This window comes from Zophobas morio, unplaced genomic scaffold, assembly GCF_036711695.1.
Source record: "Zophobas morio isolate AGI-343-1 ecotype UQ-CSIRO unplaced genomic scaffold, CSIRO_AGI_Zmor_V1 ptg000009l, whole genome shotgun sequence".
NCBI classification, from domain to species: domain Eukaryota; kingdom Metazoa; phylum Arthropoda; class Insecta; order Coleoptera; family Tenebrionidae; genus Zophobas; species Zophobas morio.
The window spans coordinates 10,717,810-10,738,748 of record NW_026972114.1 but is presented as its reverse complement, the minus strand read 5'-3'; the positions used below and the strand labels follow the sequence as shown (position 1 = coordinate 10,738,748).

At 35.3% G+C, this 20,939-nt stretch overlaps 2 protein-coding genes across 2 annotated transcripts; one reads left to right on the top strand and one right to left on the bottom strand.

The window, feature by feature from the left end:
• Positions 1-11,750: 11,750 nt before the first annotated feature.
• Positions 11,751-18,954, top strand: LOC135125877 (nuclear hormone receptor HR96). Its single transcript, XM_064051612.1, has 4 exons — positions 11,751-12,640; positions 17,885-18,104; positions 18,159-18,389; positions 18,444-18,954. Exons 1-4 carry the CDS (start codon positions 11,949-11,951, stop codon positions 18,849-18,851), a joined length of 1,551 nt encoding a protein of 516 aa, XP_063907682.1. The 5' UTR covers positions 11,751-11,948; the 3' UTR covers positions 18,852-18,954.
• On the bottom strand, positions 18,899-20,880 carry LOC135125878 (WD repeat-containing protein 91). The gene is made up of 4 exons (XM_064051613.1): positions 20,470-20,880; positions 20,282-20,422; positions 20,118-20,233; positions 18,899-19,292 (listed from the first exon to the last, which is right to left on the bottom strand). The coding sequence occupies exons 1-4, from the start codon at positions 20,711-20,713 to the stop codon at positions 18,939-18,941; spliced, it is 855 nt and encodes a 284-aa protein (XP_063907683.1). The 5' UTR covers positions 20,714-20,880; the 3' UTR covers positions 18,899-18,938.
• Between the last annotated feature and the right edge of the window lie 59 nt (positions 20,881-20,939).

The following is a 20,939-nucleotide window of genomic DNA, read 5'->3' as shown; positions in this document are numbered from 1 at the left end:
TTTAACAAACTTTGGAAATTTGTTCAAATTGGCCATGTAAATACGGTACGGGCGTCCATTTGCATTCGAGCCCCAACAAGTGTTTTTTAGACTGCATTAACGTTAACAGCAAAATTAGGACATACGTTCTGGGTTAAATTTAATTTCTCAAATTAAATATTATGAGCTTTCATACTTGTATTTATGAATTTTCAATTCGTACTTGTAAAATAGCAAATCCAATTACTTTGATCGTTTAAAAAATTTAACTAATTCCTGCCACTAAAAACTTCATTAGTCGACCTAATTTTTGCATCTAAATGTCAGAATAAAGTAATGCTATAATCATATTCTTTTGTATTTGGTACATTTTTGAAAAAACGAAACAAAAAAAGGGTCAGTTTTAATGTCCTGAATGTAACGCATAAAATTCATAGCATTTTTATGTGTAAAGATAATAACAAATGGACACACTCGAAGCTTCATTTGTTCACTAATTAGAATGCTTAACCCTAGCTGTGTCAACGATAAAACAGCACCAACCTTTAGGGAAATGTTTTAACTGTATATACTGTAACATAAATACACGACGTGAGGGATTTTATCTATGTAAACTATCGAAAGTTGTTTTTCTGAAGCAACGACCTAAGCATAGTTTAAAGTTTCAACTCATGATCACTGAAAAAGATAAATGTTCCACCATTGGTAGGTAATTTTCAACAACTGGAACAAATGTCACACAGCGCCAAACCAATTGTAATGAACTCTACTATTTATTCTGATTTCTAAAAACGTTATTTTTGTATCCACCAAAATTGTATTGCCCTGTGAAACTAAACGGCAGTGTAGAATCTCCACAAAATATTTTAATTACGGTTAATAATGATAATTAGGTAATTATTAACTATGACTTAAAATTATTTATTTAAATCAAAGAATGTTGTGCGATTTTGAACGTATGTCTTCTCGGTTTCAGATACTTTTCAGATTATGCAATTAAACAAACACATGTGTAATGTTGGTTGCGTACGACATAAATCAATTTACAAACGAAGGTTAGCTCTTGCTTATTGAAAACTAGAAAAACTAATAAGAGAAAATAATTTCTGCAGATTTATGAATAAATTTACTTAAAAGGTGAAAACAAAGTTAAAGAAACTGTTAGAAATGGTATCATGTTTCCTGTGTACATAAATCGACACATCTTTTCATGTTATCAAACACATTTTGTAGTGTATCAGGAGTAATGCGATCACACTCTTCGGTAATTCTGTTTTTCAGTTCTTCTATGGTGTGAATGGGAGTTTTAAAAATAGTGCTTTTTAGACGATCGAACAAGAAGTAATCCAGAGGGGTTAAATCTGGTGACCTTGGGGGATACTCAGGAACAGAATAGAAACGTATCACTCTGTCATCCAGGAATTTACGCAAAAAATTCGAATTGTCTACTGTTGTATGTGCCGTGGCACCGTCATGTTGAAAAAAAACCATTTTGGAGTTTATCATCCTGTAACTCTTGAACAAAAGCAATTTAGGATATTGTGCTGTTACAGTTTCCTCAAAGAATTTGGGTCCAATGATACGTCTGCGAGACATTGCGCACCATACACCAATTTTACCAGGATGGAGTGGTGTTTCACAAAAGACATTGTGGTGACCGAATTTGAATCAAAATTTCGCGCTGAATTTAACAGCGGCGCGAAATCACATTTGAATAATTTTAATTTGAAAGAAAAAAAAAATCAATCGAAAAATCGTTAAACATAGGCTTTGTGCACGTTCAGTTCTTTTCATGACAGTTGGTAGTTCTGCTTGTTAGTTAAAGGGTTGGTAGACTAGTGCCAACACAATTTAACAATCAGGACTATTTAAATAAACCACTTGCTAGAAGATTTCATGAAATTCACTTAGTCAGAACTAATTCTTTTTTTAACAAATTATAAATAAGTTTCTGGATGCTAATATGTAAGTGTTACATTAGAACACTTCTTAATTCTTCACCCAAGATAGTTCATTTACGACAGTTAAATTAACTAATTCGTACCGCGAACTCGCGGGGGGGGGGGTTAAAATAATTTCTTCCCTTAGGCAGTTATCATCGTTATCATTATTACATTGATTACATCACTGAGGCATGTCCTCACAACGCTAAAGATTGATCACATCACCGAGGCTTATTCCTCGCAACGCTAAAATTTACATCGCCGACGCTTATTCCTCGCAATGTTAAAATTTACATCATCGAGGTATTTCCTCGCAACGTTAAAATTTACATCATCGAGGCATTTCCTTGCAACGATAAAATTTACATCACCGAGACGTTTTTTCCTCGCAACGATGACTGGATATTTTTGTGTTTGTTTATTATGTGTTTTGTTAGGGGAACCAGTTCGCGGTACTATAAACTCCCAAAGTAAATTGTTTTTTTATGTAACCAATCACTTGGATCATGACATAGTTTGGCAAAATGTAAACTCTTTGTTTGAATCGTTGATAAAGTGTGGCAAATATTAAGTTCATGTAAATTTTGTTGGCTTTGCAATTTTTCCACCTCATATTATATTTCTCTATCGCACAATTTTAACTTCAGTAATTTTCTTGGTTGTACATATAATTTTAATTGAACGTAAATTTCATGCTCTGCAGTTTTAACCTCCTACAATATTTTTATTTGCACAAGTTTATTTCACACTAGTTCTTTTGTTTTTATACATCTTTACTAGTTTTTGTTTTGTAAATATTTTGTTGATGAATGTTACCATCATATAAATTATCTGATGTCAAATTTTAATCTCACATAAGATTTATTTGTTGTTTAAAATTTCACAAGATTGTATGGCGAATTTAAATGTTGTTTGTTGCTCTTTGAAACTTTAACACTTATTCAGTTAATATCAGAGTCATAGGAATTTTGAACATTTAAAATGGAACTGAGGTTAAATAACACCGAAACACGTAGCAGAAGCGTAGGGCGCGGCTCCTAGTGGGGGCTAGCGGGATTTGTCGCGCCATCTGCACAAGGGGTGCAGGCTTTGTATAGAGTCAGTGGGAACGGTCTGGACGATGTGACGCTGTCAGCTTATTTATAGCCTTGACATTCCAACCAACAGTTTTCGACCGTAACGATCTGCTAGATAGCGCGGTACGTCTCTTCGTTAGATAGAGGGGTGCTGGGCGGTAGGCTTGCCGATAGACAGAATCACCGTCGCGGGGGAGACCACCACGAACCGGGTGCCCCAAACTCCGCTTGTGCTAGAACGCCCTTATGGGTATTTTTGTTGTGCTCTTGTTAACTGACATGATTTTAAATTTGACGCCACATGCTCGTAATAACTTGTATATTTGCATCCAGTTACTTTAATTCAAATTTTGCTTTGCTTTTATTAAATTTGTGATATTCAAATATTTGCATTGATTCAAAACATAAACGTAGGGTTTTTGCACTTGTTCAGTTTTCATATGTGTATGTCTGTCAACTCGCGGTTGTCTCTTTCTTTTATATATTTATGTGTTTCATTTGCGATGTATTATATGTGGGTGAATAAAGTATAGGGGTTTTTAGGGCTGAGGAGTGAATGCAAGATGGCAAGCCACGTGTCGCTCTCACTTGCAGCTCCTATTCCTCCTAGAGAGAGGGGTATGATTTTTTACCCTCCTCCCAAAAATTGTATTTCTTGCGCTCTCTACTCGCACGCAGTGTATGTTCACTTGTATGAAAGAACGTCTTCCCGCCATGTTTAAAAAAAAAACACAAGGTTCCTTTTGTTAGACGATCACAGTCAAGGCCAAATTTTGAATTTTTGAATTTTTTCGCGGGCCTTTCAAACTTTTCAAGTGTCAATTTGAAGGCGGGAAGTTTGGGTTATCACAACATGTGGATTTTCAGCATTCCAACAGCTCATATTTTGAGAGTTAACATAAACTACAAAACAAAATCTTATACTCCTAATTGTGATTCAAATTACTGAGATGTTCAAAAAAGCATCTACAGTCTATTAAAATCAGTTGCCAAAAGTTTGTGATATAGGGATGAAGTTTGTACGGGAAATTTTATGGCATTATTATTATTATTATTATAGAAGTAGAAGTAAGACGGCAAAATGCCGATGCACTTCATTACAAAGTCAGAGTGTGCATTAATACAAAATAATATAAATAAATATGAATACAATAATGATGAAAATTTAAAAAGAACTAGAAAGAATTAGAAAAGTGGGCGTCAAGTCGGTTCTTGAAGGCATTGAGTGACGAGGCTGCGATAACATCATCCGGCAGAGTGTTCCACAAATTTGGTGTTCTGTTTGTGAGGAAGTGTTGCCTACACAATTTGTAAAACCGTTCACGTACTAGCTTCATATTATGTCCTCGTAGGTGTAGATTAGTGCTGAGTACAAACAATGGTAAATGACACGTATGGTGACCATGCAATATTTTGTATGTCTCAGTTAAATCGCCACGAATTCGTCGACCAGTCAAAGAAGATAAGTGAAGGGCAGTAAGTCGTTGTTCATAGGGGAGATGTTTTAAAGCAGGCGACAGTTTAGTGAAACGTCGTTGTACCTGTTCTAGGACATGGATATCACCAGCAAAGTAAGGATTCCACACTGGGGCGGCATAATCAAAAATTGGTCTGACATACGATTTATAGATGCGTTCTAGCAAAACAGGATAAATATTTTTAAAACTGATAGCAACTAAGTACCGCAGCGAGTTAACCTTTTTAACCACAGCACCAATGCGGGATGCCCATTTGAGGTCACTTGATATAATAACACCTAGATCTCTTTGTTGTTTTACAGATTGCAATTCAATTCCGTTAAGATAATATGATTTATGTGGATTGTTTGACCCAATATGTAATACAGTGCATTTAGCTTCATTTGTGGATAGTAACCACTTGTCACACCAATCTTCCACAAGTTTGAGATCATTAGAAAGAGCATCAGGATTCTCGAGAGAATTTGAAAATATCTTTGTATCGTCAGCAAACAACGCGGATGAACAGTTAAACAAGGAGGCAAGGTCACTAACATAGATGTTGAATAAGATGGGTCCAAGCACGGACCCTTGTGGAACACCGCTAAGAACCGGTGTAGCTTGTGAATGTTCAGTGAGAATCTTAACTATAAAGGTACGATTTTGAAGAAATTCCGCTATCCACCTCAGTAAGTCACCGCGAACACCATAATGTTCCAGTTTTAGTAGTAATCTGCGAATAGGAACACGGTCGAATGCTTTTTTAAAGTCAAGATAAACAATGTCTATTGGCTGATTATTGTCTACAGCCTTGGTCCACTTGTTAAGGCACTCTAGAAGGTTAGATATTGTAGATCTACCGGGAAGGAAACCATGCTGGTTGGACTTGAGGATATTATTGTTCACACAAAACTCAGTTAGTTGTTGGCTAATTATTTTTTCCATAGATCTACAAAGCAACGATGTTAAACTAATAGGTCGAAAGTTTGCTGGATTAAGCTTATCACCTTTTTTGTAGACTGGAATAACTGTAGCAGACCTCCAAACATTTGGTACAGAACCTACAGAAAGTGATTGTTGCATTATTGCAGCGATTGGCTTAGATAGAACTGAAGCACATTTATTCAGTAATATAGGATGAAAACCGTCAGGTCCAGGACATGAGTCTAATTTAAAGGACTGATGGAGTACTCTCAAAACTTCTGGTTCCGTAAAGATAACAGTATGAATATTGTTAATTGACCGGGTATTTGGACATAAAGAAGGCAAAGCACCGGGCGGTTCAGACACGTAATTATGTTCGAATTCAATGGCAAACGAATCAGCTATGGCTGATGGTAATGTCAATACATCACCATCAGCTGATCTTAAACGAAGTGTACGTACTTTACTTGTTAGGGTTTTGTTAATATATTTGAAGAATTCCTTACTGCTTTTAGTTGCAAGATTCATCTCGTAGCTAGATTTTGAAGATCGAATTGCTGTCTTAAGTTTATTACAAACCGCACGATATTGCGAATAATGTTCGTTGTCATTACTGCGCCTATATTGAAGCCACATTTTTTTCTTTTCTCGAATTAGATATTTAATGGTGTTAGAAATCCATGGTTTGTCCCTAATTCTGATGTTACGAACTGGAACAAAACGTTCAACTGAAACGTTTAACAATCGCTCGAGAGTATTGTACATGATTTCAAGAGACATATTGAAGTTAATTGAATCCAGTTCAGACCCAGATAAGTAGGTTTTTATAGCTTCAAAATCAGCTAGACGGTACATTTTTTTACATATAGTTCTACCATGACTGCTATCTAGAAGGAATTGTAACTTTGAAAGAAGAACGACATGATCGCTTATACCTATTGGAGGAAAATATTCTGTAGTCGAAATACGCTGACGATCATTCGTAAATATTAAATCCAGAGTTGAAGGTCTGTCATTATTTCTGAATCGAGTCGGTTCAAGTATTAGTTGGTGCAGATTAGAATTCAGATAAAAGTTCATAAAGTTTGCCGCCTGAGTATTACCATCCATTAGGAGGGGCACGCGCCAATTGAGCGTTGGAAAGTTGAAATCTCCACAAATTATTAAATTATTAAGGTTTACACTGGCAAGTGTTAGAGCCTGAATTAATGATAAATCATTATCAAATGATGTTGAAGGTGAACGATATATGGAAGCCAGATGGAGTGTGATATTAGAGATTGTAATTTTTAGCCATAAGGAGTCTATGTGAATTGTAGAATATTCATCCAAAAGATCGACATCTATTGGGATTTTATTTAAAGTGTTTAAGACATAAATGCAAACTCCACCACCTTTGCAGTAAGTGCGGTCACTCCTATATATCGGATAACCAGGGATATTTATTATAGAATCAGGAATAAAGGAATTAAGATATGACTCCGTTATGAGAATAAACGTAGGAGATAAATTGGAAACTGACAAGAGAAACTCGTCAAATTTGGCCAAGAGGGATGCTATATTTGTGTAATAAACCGTAAGCTCAAAGAAGGTGCACAGATTAGAATTTAGTTTTTTGTTTGTTTTTTAAACAGAGGTGACAATGGGACAATTTTCGGTTTACCTTTGACATAGCGGATAGTTAAATTTTCTTCACCGGCCGTTTTTCGTTGTTCAAGTTCTGCGCGAAGTTTAGCTTTATACTCGCGTTGCATGGGTGTTTCGTCATTCGTTATCTTTATACCGGGGTTTTTTTCTGAAATGCAAGTTTTATTCTTCAGGACCAGAAGGGCATTGCTGCGGCTACCAAGAAATATCTTTAACGGTCTAGAATTTGCACCTCTGCGGCCAAGACGCAACGTATGAATTTTATCCTTGTCCGCAATCTCAAGCCCGTTCAGAATGGTTTTTACGCCGTCTAGATCATCGTTTTGAGACGATGCACCATTTCCAGATTCAGGCAGATTGTAAATTATAATGTTACCAGCTCTTGACTGACGGTCGGCTAGTTCATCAATAATAGTTTCACTATCTAGGTCATCAGGGATATTAGACTTGTTCGACAGTGATTCATTTAACTTTTGCTCAAATTGGGTCTTTAGTTGTTCGATAGCATTTAGAAATTCTGTTTTCAATGTATCAATCATGGTTTGCATTAAATCCTTCAATCCAGCGCACTGCGTCAGGTTAATATTGCACTTTGGGCATACCACTTTAATAGCGCGGGACTTAGCGCGAGTCTTGACCTTGACAGTGTCGGATTCAGATAGCCCAACGCAAGCATGGTGGATCACACCACCACAACCATCACATTTTGTAGTAGAGAGGCCCGTTTTAGCTTCACCACAATGAACACACGGATTCATGATCAGGTATCAAGAATTAAAGTGCTAAAAAATTTACACTCGTAGCCGTCAGCTACTCAATACCCGATTATTAGACCAGTTGACAGGTATCCCTTCGAAAGATAGTTTAACAGTAAGATTTGCAGTCGGTAATTAAACCGGTTAATTTTAGTAATTAAGATCGGAAATTGCAAGAAGCGGCAATTATCAGTTGCATCAGTTGTCAGTGAGGGAGAGAAAGAGAGAGGGAAGAAAAAAAAAAGAAAAAAATGAAAAGAAAGAAAAACGTCGCGCCTATAAGCGGCACGGCTTAACGCGCATGTACCCACGATATACATGGTGTTGAAAAAATGGCGTACCAACTGTATGACACGTTGTTGAGGACTGTTTATGGAACGGAGAAAAAATAATTTAAAAAATTCTTGGGGCCAAATGTAGAAAATATAGTCCTTCAAAATTTAACTTTTATTTCCAATATTTCACCATATTCTAATTCACCACTTAGGGCCGGTTTATCAATGCGCAGTTAAGTTAAAGTAACTGGCAGTTAAAGCTTGTCTGTGAGTTAACCTGTTTATCATTACCCGCTAGCTCAAAACTGGTGGTCAAAGTGCCTGATAAATTAACTGACAGTTCAAACTGTCAGTTAAAACGTTATCTACCAGTTAGTGGCAACATAACCTAACAAATCCAAATAAATCTGTTATGAATTTAACAATATTTTGATGAGGACTTATGTTGTGCAACAAATTAACAGAGAAAAGATGAGAAAAACACTTATTATTAGCTGATTATTTTCCAGGTCTAATGTAGGTACCAAAAATTAAAAACCTATCTAATAATACCGCAAGATCGAAAAAGAAATTAATCGAAGTAGGCCATGCACGACAAGCCGTTTGCCGTAATCACGGTGGTAGGGTAATTTAATTTTTTTTATTAAATGTCAAATTGACAGTTTAAAATTAGAATAATGACGCCTACTTTTAAAAGACATAAGAATGAATTAAAATCACCGTTTTCCAATTTTGTCTAAAATTTATCCCATTTCTGAAGATTCTAATAACAAAAAAGCTTTAATTTCGTTTGATAACAGTGCAAATTACTTTTATCAACGTGACGATTAATAAAAAATTATTTTAAACTAAGACAAACGTCTTTTCGTGCATGGCCAACTTTGACTAATTTTTTTTTCGATCTCTCTGTATTTATTTGTAGGTGTACCTACTTGTTTCATTTTTAATTTCCAATACTTTTTTTCTAATGCTAAATTTTGCTTTTTCATGATTGATCACGTGAAACGCGATATACAATCGTCGAATACCGAATGCCGATCGAGTCTGATGGAACTTTCAAGGTCGGGGTAGTTTTGAACTGACCAATCACAACTCATTTCCAGTGGGGTGAGCGTTACCAACTTAAGAGAGTAACAGCTAAACTTCGAGCTACGAAACTGGAAGAAACATCGTGCATTGATAAACACTTTACCTCCGTTAACTGCTAGTTACCCTTATCTGACAGTTACTTAACAGACACTTTTAACTGAGTATTGATAAACCGGCCCTTAGTGTTGCGTCCATGAAATCAATTACACTTCCATTATTCAAAATAATTTTGGAGGGATCTTGTTTTGATTCAGTTTTCTTCATTTTATAATACAATAAAAAACTAAAACAATATTTAGGATGAATTGGGCAAGTGTGGCTAATTTTTAGACTTTACTTATCGGTCTAAATCGATATCTTAATTTTTTAATGATTTTTCCCGAACTTAGACTTGTGAATTTAATAATGTACCGTTGAGTTGATGCGCCATTTTTTCAGCATCCTGTGTAAGTACCGTTCGTATATTTTGTTTTATGATGTGTACTACGTAAATATTTAAATAACCATTTTCATTTCTTTTATATGAGCCACAATTGTTTCAAATATAACCCCCATATTTGCAACAAAGCCTAACCGGCACAGGTCATTTTTCAAACACCCCGAACCCTACCATTGTGCCGTCCAACCCTTACGTATTATGCCGTCCTCATTCTGGTAAGTTTATGAATTCGTCGTAAAATTTTATGAAGGTTTTCGTAATCAAGTATTGATTAAATTAAAATTTAAATTAATTCGATTACATTCACATTCTGAACGTTTGATATATCGAGTGATACATTCCCAATTCCTTAAAAATTAATGTATGAGAGAAATTAATGTTTTAAAGAGCCCGGAAAAACCACAATTTTCCGGTTAACGGAAATCCTGACAACACACTTTATTAAACCCCAACGAAGTTTGTTTTAAAAAGGAACCTTAGGTATGACCATTCTGCATAAATGCGTAAAATACTTTACTTCAAATCAAATTTAACATGCTGTGAGTGTGTTGTTTAAATTACTACATAAAATCAGCTCTACCCAAAGTTACAATAAAAAGATAAAATTATAATCACTATTCAAGAAAATCTTTTTACATTCCCGAAATATAATTACGAAACGTGTTCCATCTAAAATTCATAGCACCAGCTTCCGCGAAACTACAATATTACATTCCTATGTAATTGAATCATGGATTATGCATTACGCAATAGCAGAAATCCGCCAATTCTCTGGAAAATTATTATATTCCGAACTAATAACCACGGCATAATTACACCGTAAGTTCTTATTTTAGGTGGAGAGGCGACCGTAAGATCGCTATGCTCATTTCTAACGAGCTGAGATTTTTAGGAAAGATAGGTACCTAGTAAGTATATACATAGTGTGACAATACACAAGCACTAGGGTTGCCACAATTCAAATGATTTATTAAGGTTGCAACAGTGAATTTAAAATAAACTTTCTGCCGCCATAGAATAATCCCTTTACTCTAGACAACCCACTATTCACGAAATTTTGAATTTTGACGCTTAAAGTCTAATCAAAGAAATGAAAAATGTTTCCTTGGCCCAGCCTAATCTGAAAACTTTTTAATCACCTTTTCCCCAATTACAGTTGACAGATTACTGCTAGTTACGAACACTGACATCATATACAAGTTTCATCCATGAAGGTAATATCAACTCCATGGTTTCACTGATCGCACTGAGTTGAAGAAAATTTTGTACACTTAATAATGTTAATAGTTCTCCCATTATTCGTCTAACCCTCTAGATCGAAGGGATTACATACTATCAGATGATAAACGAAATATAAAACCCTCTTTCTTATCAAATGGTATGTGAATCAAAGTCCTACACATCGCACAGTCAAATATGGCTGACCTACTAGTGTCACTTTCAAATCAATAATACCAACCACACAGCGTATGCTTGGCCAACTACATCTCACAATGTTTTCGACAGCACAATGTTGAACGACTGATTAACAAATTAGACCAATGAGGATACTGTCAACCGTAATAATTGAAAATAAAAATGATAAAAGCTTATCTTATGACACTATCAATGTGTGAGATTTATATGTTATTAATATTATGATTAAAGTAATTTGTAATAAAAAAGCTACATACAACTTAAATCTAAGAACAAAAATTTTCATTTCGCAAATAATCACAACTCAAATCACCTACCTTAGACACGACACATGAGACCCCACCATCACTTGCAATCAATAATTGGAAAGACAAGGTTGAATATTTTCGTGAAATTACTTTTAAATACTCTTTGCTAGTTGAAAACACTACAGTTGAGTTCATTTTCGATGATTTTAACACAAAAGAGGCGAACCTGCAGACATTTTAGCACACATGATGAAGACGCACATTCAAACATAATATCAAGTTAACTTTGTCTATCAGAACCACCACTTCACAAAATAAAAACTTCCATAAAAGTAGCACCTGCTACTTTAAAGTTGATTTTGAATTTTTAGGTAAATTCGACTTACACTTTTTACTTAAGAAAAAGTAAAAAATTGACACACAAATTTCAAATTTAAAACTCCGAGTACCGTAGAATAATCTAGGGGTTTTATTTTTTCCCTAGTGGAACCAACCGCACGTCAAACGTCAACGCCAATCAACAATCCGTCAAACGTCATAACAATCATCCATTCGTTCGTCCGTGACTGATAACACCGATTCCTTATCGAACCCATCTCCAATCACTAATCGAAGGTCAACTTCTCAACCTGTATCCTAGAATGATTACACCTTATCACCCGCATTCACCAACAACCCCCCTTCACATGATCCTCTTGCCATGAAAGCGAAAGTGGACCCCAAAGTGTGTGGTGTGTGTGGCGATAAGGCCCTCGGTTACAACTTCAACGCCGTCACCTGCGAGAGCTGCAAGGCCTTCTTCAGACGCAACGCTTTAGTACAAAAACAGTTCAAGTGCCCTTTTAACGACAACTGCGAGATTAACACAATCACTAGGCGCTTCTGTCAGAAATGTCGCCTGGACAAGTGCTTCGCCATCGGCATGTGCAAAGACTTGATCATGTCCGAAGAGGACAAGAACCTCAAGCGACAGAAAATCGAAGAGAACAGGGCGAAGAAACGTAGCAGATTTCACGGGTTTAAGACTTTCAAAAAGGTTAAAAAAGAGGACAAAGTGGTGGGCGAAGAGGCTGACTCTCAGGATTCGTCGACTGTCGATTCAGATAGTTCGAAGGATATGTATCAGCCTAATGGGGGGCAGATTGTGAGTGTTATTAGTTACATGGATTCAGGGAGTGAACGCTTGGTTACATCAAGTGACGACGTTTCTATGATTAGGAATATGTTAAATACGACTCCGAGTGACGTGTTGCAGAAGACTGTAGATGAGAATGCTTTGGTTTCGATGATTAATAATGATGTCAATTGTAATAATACTGAAGCGACATCAGCTAATCAAGGAGGCAGGGGCACGGAAGACGTTACTAAAGATGTGGTTGAAGATGTACATAGGTAATTATACAATGAGTCAGTTTGATAGTGTTGTTTACCAGGTAAACTGTCACACGTGAATTTATTTGTCAAGTCGTTGCGAAATTATTATTTTTGCTGACAGAGCAGAGGTTTATGGTTTCTGTTGGTAAATAATTATTATTAATCGCGTGGTTGAAATGACAGGAAATGAGGACAAAGTTAATGATAACAGAAATTAGTGAACTTTGTTTGGATGCAAAATTCAATTATTTCATAACTTTTTCTGTTTGTTGATTATGGTTGTTTCTTGTTTATCTCAAGTGCGCAAAGTTTGACCTACTCCAAAGTTATTGTTCCAGAGTAGAAAATTATATTACATGATCATTATTACGTAATTTATGATTTTCTTAAAAGCAGGAAGTTTTCATTTCTTTATTAGCTACCTTACTTCTATTATATTTTCTATAATTTTGTTTTCATGATTTCTTCACTCATGTATATTTTTGAGAAACAATTATTGCAGGATTTAACTGCGCCCATCAAGTTTAAAATCATTTTAAGAAGCATGGTGATTTTGACAAGGTTAAAAGCATCAATGTGATATCTGTTTACTTAAAAGTAATATCAAAGAAAGATAATCAAACGAAAGAATTTTATTTATAAAGTTACAATCTTAACTAATTTTTTCTATAAAGAATATCAGGACTGGATTTTAGCAACAAGATCTCTGAGATACGCGAATTTGGATTAGTTACGTAATTGACACAAATAAAATTGAAATAAATAGTATTTGCATTTATTTATTTATTTTATATATACCAACATACCAGACAATGCGTCATTTTGCTCCAACGGTGCAGAGGAGTGATATTGTTGTGTAAAACTTATTTTATGCAACTTTTTCAGTTTTTCCTTGGTAACATTTTTTGAATTGTGATCTCTCATTTTTAATAAATCAGTTATTATTTTCTGCTCAGTATTTAGTAAAAACTTTCAAAAATGCTGCATTATGTGTAATATAGAACATTTTTGAATTTCTAATTTTTTATTCCATTACAATGCTTTAAAATCCAGTTCACTTACACAAAACTCCAAAAGTATCAGCGGTTCCGACCATTTTCATAAAGTTTTATTATTGATGCAGGAAAATATTATTCGTTGTAAATTCACTTCGCTAAATGCCCAGGTGAAATTATTTCATAATATTAAAATGCTAAAAATAGATCAACTGAAGGCACCAACCTGTGTAGGTCAGTTTTTTACTTTATATTTATTTCTTAGTGGATTTGTTTGCTTCTCTTGTTCTACATTGCAAAAATCATGTCTTTACAAGATTTGGTTTATCATAACTTTTACGTTGTTGACAAGTGAAATAGATATGTGTATATTCAAGTAAAATTTTAGATTGTTTCAGAACAAATGTCAAATGACAAAAACATTACTGAAATGAGATTCTCTGTAAAAGTTATTTCATCAAAAATTCTTTAACTTTAACTAGGTTTGTTATGAGTAGATTTTCCAAAAATATTTATTAAAAAAACATCTCTAAAAATTGTAACAATTATTTTTGGTAATTTCCATTGCATCCTAAACATCCCAAGAGAAAAATTAAATTTCGCCACATAGTCAGTCAAAAGACAAAAGTATGTGCTATACCGGGTGTCTGGAAAATGGTGGATTAACTCTCCACTACGCTCTTAACAATCAACTGGTAAGTCTGGGAATAATAGTAAAATTGGTTCTTTTGCTACGTTTAACAACTAAAGAACATATTCATTATCACAAGAACCAGTAATCAAACTTTTACTTAATATTTCTCTTGCCCATGACCATGTTTAATTAATAATTACCATTTCAGTTAGAATGTACAAAGTATGGTGTTTTGTTTTTGTAATAATTTGATAAAATTCCATTTGACAACAATGTTTGCCTGATTTAAAGCAAAGGTACAAATCAGCAAAAATCGAGTAAGCAGTTAAAAATGTTTCACGTATCAAAAATTGTTAGTTTTCAAAACCCTACGTTTAAAATGTTTCCAGTTAATTGAAAAAAACTTTGGAGACTTTGGTGTTTTATTTTTTATTAATTTGAAAAAGTCTTGAGTGCCGCAGTGTTTTTGTTCTTTTAATTCAGGAAACTCTTGGGTACCCATGGTGTATTATTTTGGGAGCCCATGGAGATTATTTTTGTAAATTATTTAAAACAATTTTGGAGGACTTTGGTGTTCTATTTTTGGAAGATTCTGATCTGACCTATTTTTCAGTTAATTTTGGGACCCCGTTTTTTTTTGGGAAAATTGAAAACAATCTTGAGGTTCTAGGTATTCCTGCTTGGAAAAAATTTGAAAGTGTCTTTCCTTATAATAATTTAATTAAATTTCTTAGAGGATACGTCATTTACTAAAATCAGTCTTATCTTAGCAGGTACTAGCCCCAGCCGCCAGGCTTCTCTTCTCTTAGAGGGTATCTCATTTGCCAAAATCACTCTTATCTTAGCAAGTACTAGCCCCTCCCACCCACCCTCTCTTCTCTTAGAGGGTTTCTCATTTGCCAAAATCAGTCTTATCTTGGCAGCTACTACCGCCGCCCACCCACCCTCTCTTTTTTAGCAAATATGTCATTGGCCAATTAGTCTTATCTTAGCAGATACTAGCCCTCTAAGAAAATAAAGGGCGGGTGGGTGGGGCTAGTACTTGCCAAAATAAGACTGATTTTGCCAAATGATATACCCTCTACCCTTCATTTTCTTGGAGGGTATGTCATTTGCCTTATGTTAACAAGTACTAGCCCCGCCCACCCGCCCTTTATTTTCTCAGAGGGTAGTACTTGCTAAGATAAGTCTTACTTTGGCAAATGACATATCCTCTGAGAAAATAGGGGCGGGGGGGGGGGTGGGGGGGGTCTAGGACTTGCTCAGATAAGACTGATTTTGGCAAACGCCATACCCTCTGAGAAAATAGAGGGTGGGTGGGTGGGGCTAGTACATGGCAACGTAAGACTGATTTTGCCAAATGATACCCCTCTACCCTTCATTTTCTTGGAGGGTATGTTATTTGCCAATATCAGTCTTATCTTAGCAGGTACTAGCTCAGCCCGCCCACCCACCCTCTCTTCTCTTAGAGGGTATCTCATTTGCCAAAATCACTCCTACTTTAGCAGGTACTAGCCCCGCCCACCCACCCTATTTTCTGTTAGAGGATATCTCATTTGCCAAAATCAGTTATCTTGACAGCCATTAGCCCCACCCACCCACCCTGTTTTTTCTTAGAGGGCATGTCATTAGTAGAGAGCGGATTTCTGTCGGGCTAGACAAGGCCAAACTCGGTACGGCTCGTACGGGATGGGAACTCATTGCAGTTACCGGCTGCACTTCGTTTATTTGAGATTAGAATAACGCTGCTTCGTTGCACTCTGCTGTTAATTCCAGTCATTTAGTTAGCCGTTTGATTAATAAATCGTTAATTGTATTTATGGAATCAAGTGACAATTAAATTCAGTGATTACCTATCACCCGCCACTGATTCCCGGCGATGCAGCGCGTCCCCACTAAAATCGTGACGTAGCCCGACAGAAATCCGCTGTCTAGTCATTAGCCAAAATCGATCTATCTTAGCAGCTACTAGCTCCGCCCACCCTCCCTCTCTTTTCTTAGAGGATATGTCATTTGCTAAGATCAGTTTTATCTTAGCAAGTACTGATGACTAACTTTTAGAAAAAATGATGAAAATTTGGAAACCTCACGAGCTTACTTATACGCACAAGGCAGGAATTTTAAACATCTTCTCTAGTGTTTAGTTGGTTATGCTTTAATGGATTTTTCTTTTATCGGTTTTGTTTATAATATATAAATGTCTTATTAATTTTTTTGAGTTTATATATTAATGTCAGTCACCATCGTTACTAAGAAATCAGAAAGTAAGTCGGAAGTATTCACGCATTAGGTGCGTGCACGGTTGCCAATTTTATTTTTATAAAATAACGTTTTTTTTTCGTAATCTACATCAAGAATTTTTTTATTATTTTTTTGGGACCCCCGAAACCGCTAACGTACTGAAGAGTTAATCCGCCATTTTCCAGACACCCGGTATAATAGTTAAGTACATAACTGCAAATCGAGCAGAAATGAATCATGGAAAACGCCAATAAACGTTGCCCAAAAATAAATTGAAAAAGAATATCATAAATGTACTTCTTAGTGGTAACATTTTGAGTTCATCAACTTCTTTCTTTTTAATGTTTTTCTTTTTTATATTTAAACCAATAGCATATGGCTTAACTCACAATGCAGATTTTTTAAAACGTTTTTTAGCGTCTGGTACTTGTTTTTAATAATACTACATTTTTTACTGCATACAATTGCAAAAGGTTATTCTAATCAATAAAAATGTTCCAGTCTTAAACGAAACATTTTATATATTATTGGAATCTGTGTTAATTTACTATTGTGACGAGTCATTGTTTTGCACAATACATACAAAATATTTATGTAAGCATTTAAAAATTTCTTGGAAACAAAGCTAAAATGACTACAATTGGATGAAAGAATGATCACGTTCCATTATAATTGGTTGTTTACTTCTTGTTTGAAAAAAAAAAAAAAATGCAAATGGATTTGAATTCACATGAAATTGTTATAATATGTGGTCGTGGTTAATGTTGTGTTGAACAACATCCTTTTTATATATGTATATTTTTTAGAGTAAGTTTATATCATATGTACACATGTAAATAGTTTACATATGATATACATAGTTTAAAAACCGAACTTCTCCAAAAATATTAGTTCTCAGAAAATTTGGATGTTATTAAAAAAAAGCGAACCACGATGTTCGAAAATCATATTTTGAACAACTTATTGACTGCATCTGTGATTTATGATTCTCATAAAGATTTAAAAGTGCAACGCTAAAATTAAATCTGAAGATTCGCTAGTATAAATAAAACTACTTCTGCGAACTGACGTAAACAGGTACTTATGATTAAGGTGACCGATTACATTTTCGGTTATCACTCATTCGACTAAATAGCACTCGAAAATGTATAAATATGAGAAATGGCACATAGTACATCATAGTAACTAAACACAGGTGTAGACTGTAAATATTTAAACTACTGTACTGTACAAACAGTAGGGCGACAACTTGTTTAAAAAGATTTGTAAACACAAAATTGAACAAATCGAAACTGATAAAAAAACCCACATAATAAAACGCATCGACTGTTTCTTTATTCTCTCTGAAATTTATATGCAGTACTTAGGACATTAGGTTTCCATCACTTGCAGAGTTTCCATCGAGCCGAACTCGATCGAGTCAATCCTTTGTGAAGCAATAAAACTGGAATACGAGGCGTATTCGTCAATTGCCCAGTGCCATTCAAATTCTCGTGAATTAAACGACGCTGAAAGAGCCAAATTGAATGAGTTAATCGTTGCCAATAAAGCCCTCGTAACTCCGCTGGACGATGAATTGAACAGCCTCATAGGAAACGATTACAAATTCAGAGTAAGCTCTTTACACTAGAATTTACGACTTCACTCATTGTTAATCCCATTCCAGTCACTGTTACAGGGGAACCCCCAACAAGCCCTCGAAGCCGACCCTGCCCTTGTCGATGTGATAAATCTAACAGCAGTCGTCATCCGACGATTAATCAAAATGGCGAAAAAAATCAACGCTTTCAAAAACATGTGTCAGGAGGATCAAGTGGCTTTACTTAAGGGGGGTTGTACGGAAATTATGCTGTTAAGAAGCGCAATGAACTACGACCCCACAAAGCAAACGTGGAAGGTAAAGACTGTTATTTCTAAAATTCAAACGATAATAAGTCGACGTTTGTTTTAGATCCCTCACAGTCGAGAAACGTTCAACCTTAACGTTGATATTCTAAAACTGGCCAAAGGCAACGTGTATCAAGAACACGAACGTTTTATTAACACGTTCGACCTAAAGTGGCGCTCTGACGAAAATATAATCCTGATCTTATGTGCCATTACTCTATTTACGCCGGATCGACCTCGTGTGGTTCACCAAGACGTAATTAAACTCGAACAAAACGCGTACTATTACTTGTTGAGGAGATATTTGGAAAGTATATACCCAGGATGCGAAGCGAAATCCACATTCCTTAAGTTAATTCAAAAAATCGCAGAATTACATAAGTTCAACGAAGAGTTAATTAATGTATATTTAGATGTAAATCCGTCACAGGTTGAACCCTTACTCATCGAGATATTTGATTTGAAACACTGATGTTTTTTCATGACTTGCGGTAAATGTAAATAAGTCGAATTTCAACATTCAAGCAATAATTCTTATTTATTATGTAAATAAATTGTTTTAAGTATCGTAGAAATGACTAGACTTTGGAGTGCGTGATGTTGAGTTGACTCTTTTCTTTGCACCCGCATTTTCTTTTCTGCCGAGTACAGGACTGGAACCTGTGCCCATATTTCGTATCAAACTTTTCAGACTTTTAGCTTGGCTGTCCACACTGTTGTTTTCTTGAGCTATTATGTAGAAATCGTCGAGGAGGTGAGGTGGGGGTTCCACTGAGCACGGAGTAACGTTTGCTTCTGGACCTTTATCAATCAACAGAGCTAAACGGTTCCTGAGAGATTCGTTTCTTTGCTCCATTTTGTTAATTTTGGTGGCATCTTCTTCAAAATGCATGAGAGTAGGAGTTGGCATGTACTACAAAAAACATTAAGTGTGTACTGGCGTCAGTGGGGCATGCAATTGTCCACCCAAGCTTATGACCAAGGTAGCACATTGAAAGCAAAATAAAAGGTTTGTCATGCTGCAACCACTAAATTTATGTAAAAGTTATCACACAATATTGTTTCATTAATTGGGGAACTGAATTTTAGTTTTAATTGTAACTTCTATCACAAATCTACTCCAGAGAAGTGTAAGCAAACCACAACTGATCCAGTAGAAATAAAGCAACTTCACATCTTCAAGAATTCACTAATTGTCTTGATACAATTCACACAACATAGTAAACAATTATGAAAATATCTATCAATGAATATTAGTGAAATATAAATAAAATCCTTTAAATTTATTGAATGGTTGGAAGTGTCACCACTTTCTTGGGAGTGATGAATTATATAAAATTTCGTTACCCTAATGGACACAGTAAAAAATTGAGTACATCATATGCTATCAATTTTTTGGAAAGGTAAGTAGACGAATTTTGTCCACCGTTCTAGCATTAATTCGAAAACGACAAAATTTGGCAAAAAAAAAAAACAGTCAAAATTTTGGATATAACAAACAACAGTTTACTGAAAACTGCATTGCCGGTTTTTCTCAAAATTAATTTTAAGAGGTTTCATGTATAGGAACAGAAATAAGAGACTGACATTTTCATACAGATTCTGTACACTATAAAACCAGTATTTTTTTAATAATCTGACATTCTAAAGAAAGGCCTAGTTTTAGTGATGGCCACGTAAAAGTGAAAACCAAAAATTGACATCTTGCAACAAAAGCACAAAAAGATTTGTTACTTACTTGGAATATAGAAGCTAGGAAATTATGTAGAGACACCAACAAAGTATCCTGCCACTGTTTGGTGAAATACAGCGAAAAAGCCGGATTTTCTTCATGGTTTTTGATGTATGGAAAAACTTTAAACCCCGTTAACATCACACTACACCAATTTAAATTTCACTTACCAAACCAATCCTTCCACTCGTTCTGATTTTGGAGTTCTGGCGTCAATCTCAAGAAAAATTCCATTACTTTATCGGTCTTATTATTTACAGCACAAATCACTAAAAACATCTTCAGCACAGAATTTTCCAGCTTCTTTACACCTTGAAAACACGTTTCGATAAATTGACTGACACCTAACAAAAATTACCTGGAATAAAATGACTTTCCAATTTACTAAACATGTGAGCGTCTAAATGACCCCATAATTCACGCAACGAGTTCAAATCAAAATTTGCAATGAACTGCATGAGCTGGTCGATGATTTTGTCAACCCTAAAACTTTTTTCCTTGTCGACTTTCAGTTCCGAATCAAATGCTTTTAACGTCGAACCAAAACCCCTAAATAATAAGTATTCACGTATTAGTTCGTCCATGTACTGAGCGTGAGCCATTTTCGCAAAATTTGCGAAAATGAATTGTAAATAAACAATTTTAACAGCAGGTAACAATCTGACAGCTACTTGACGCTTGACAGAACATGCTCGAAGAACCAATCACGATAATCTTCGCACGAGTTCTGATTGGTGCGTCGATAATGTCACTTGCTGCTACCAACCAAATATCCGAATATCACTAGTTGCATTCGAATAACATGACCTTACGGCAACGTAAATCGAT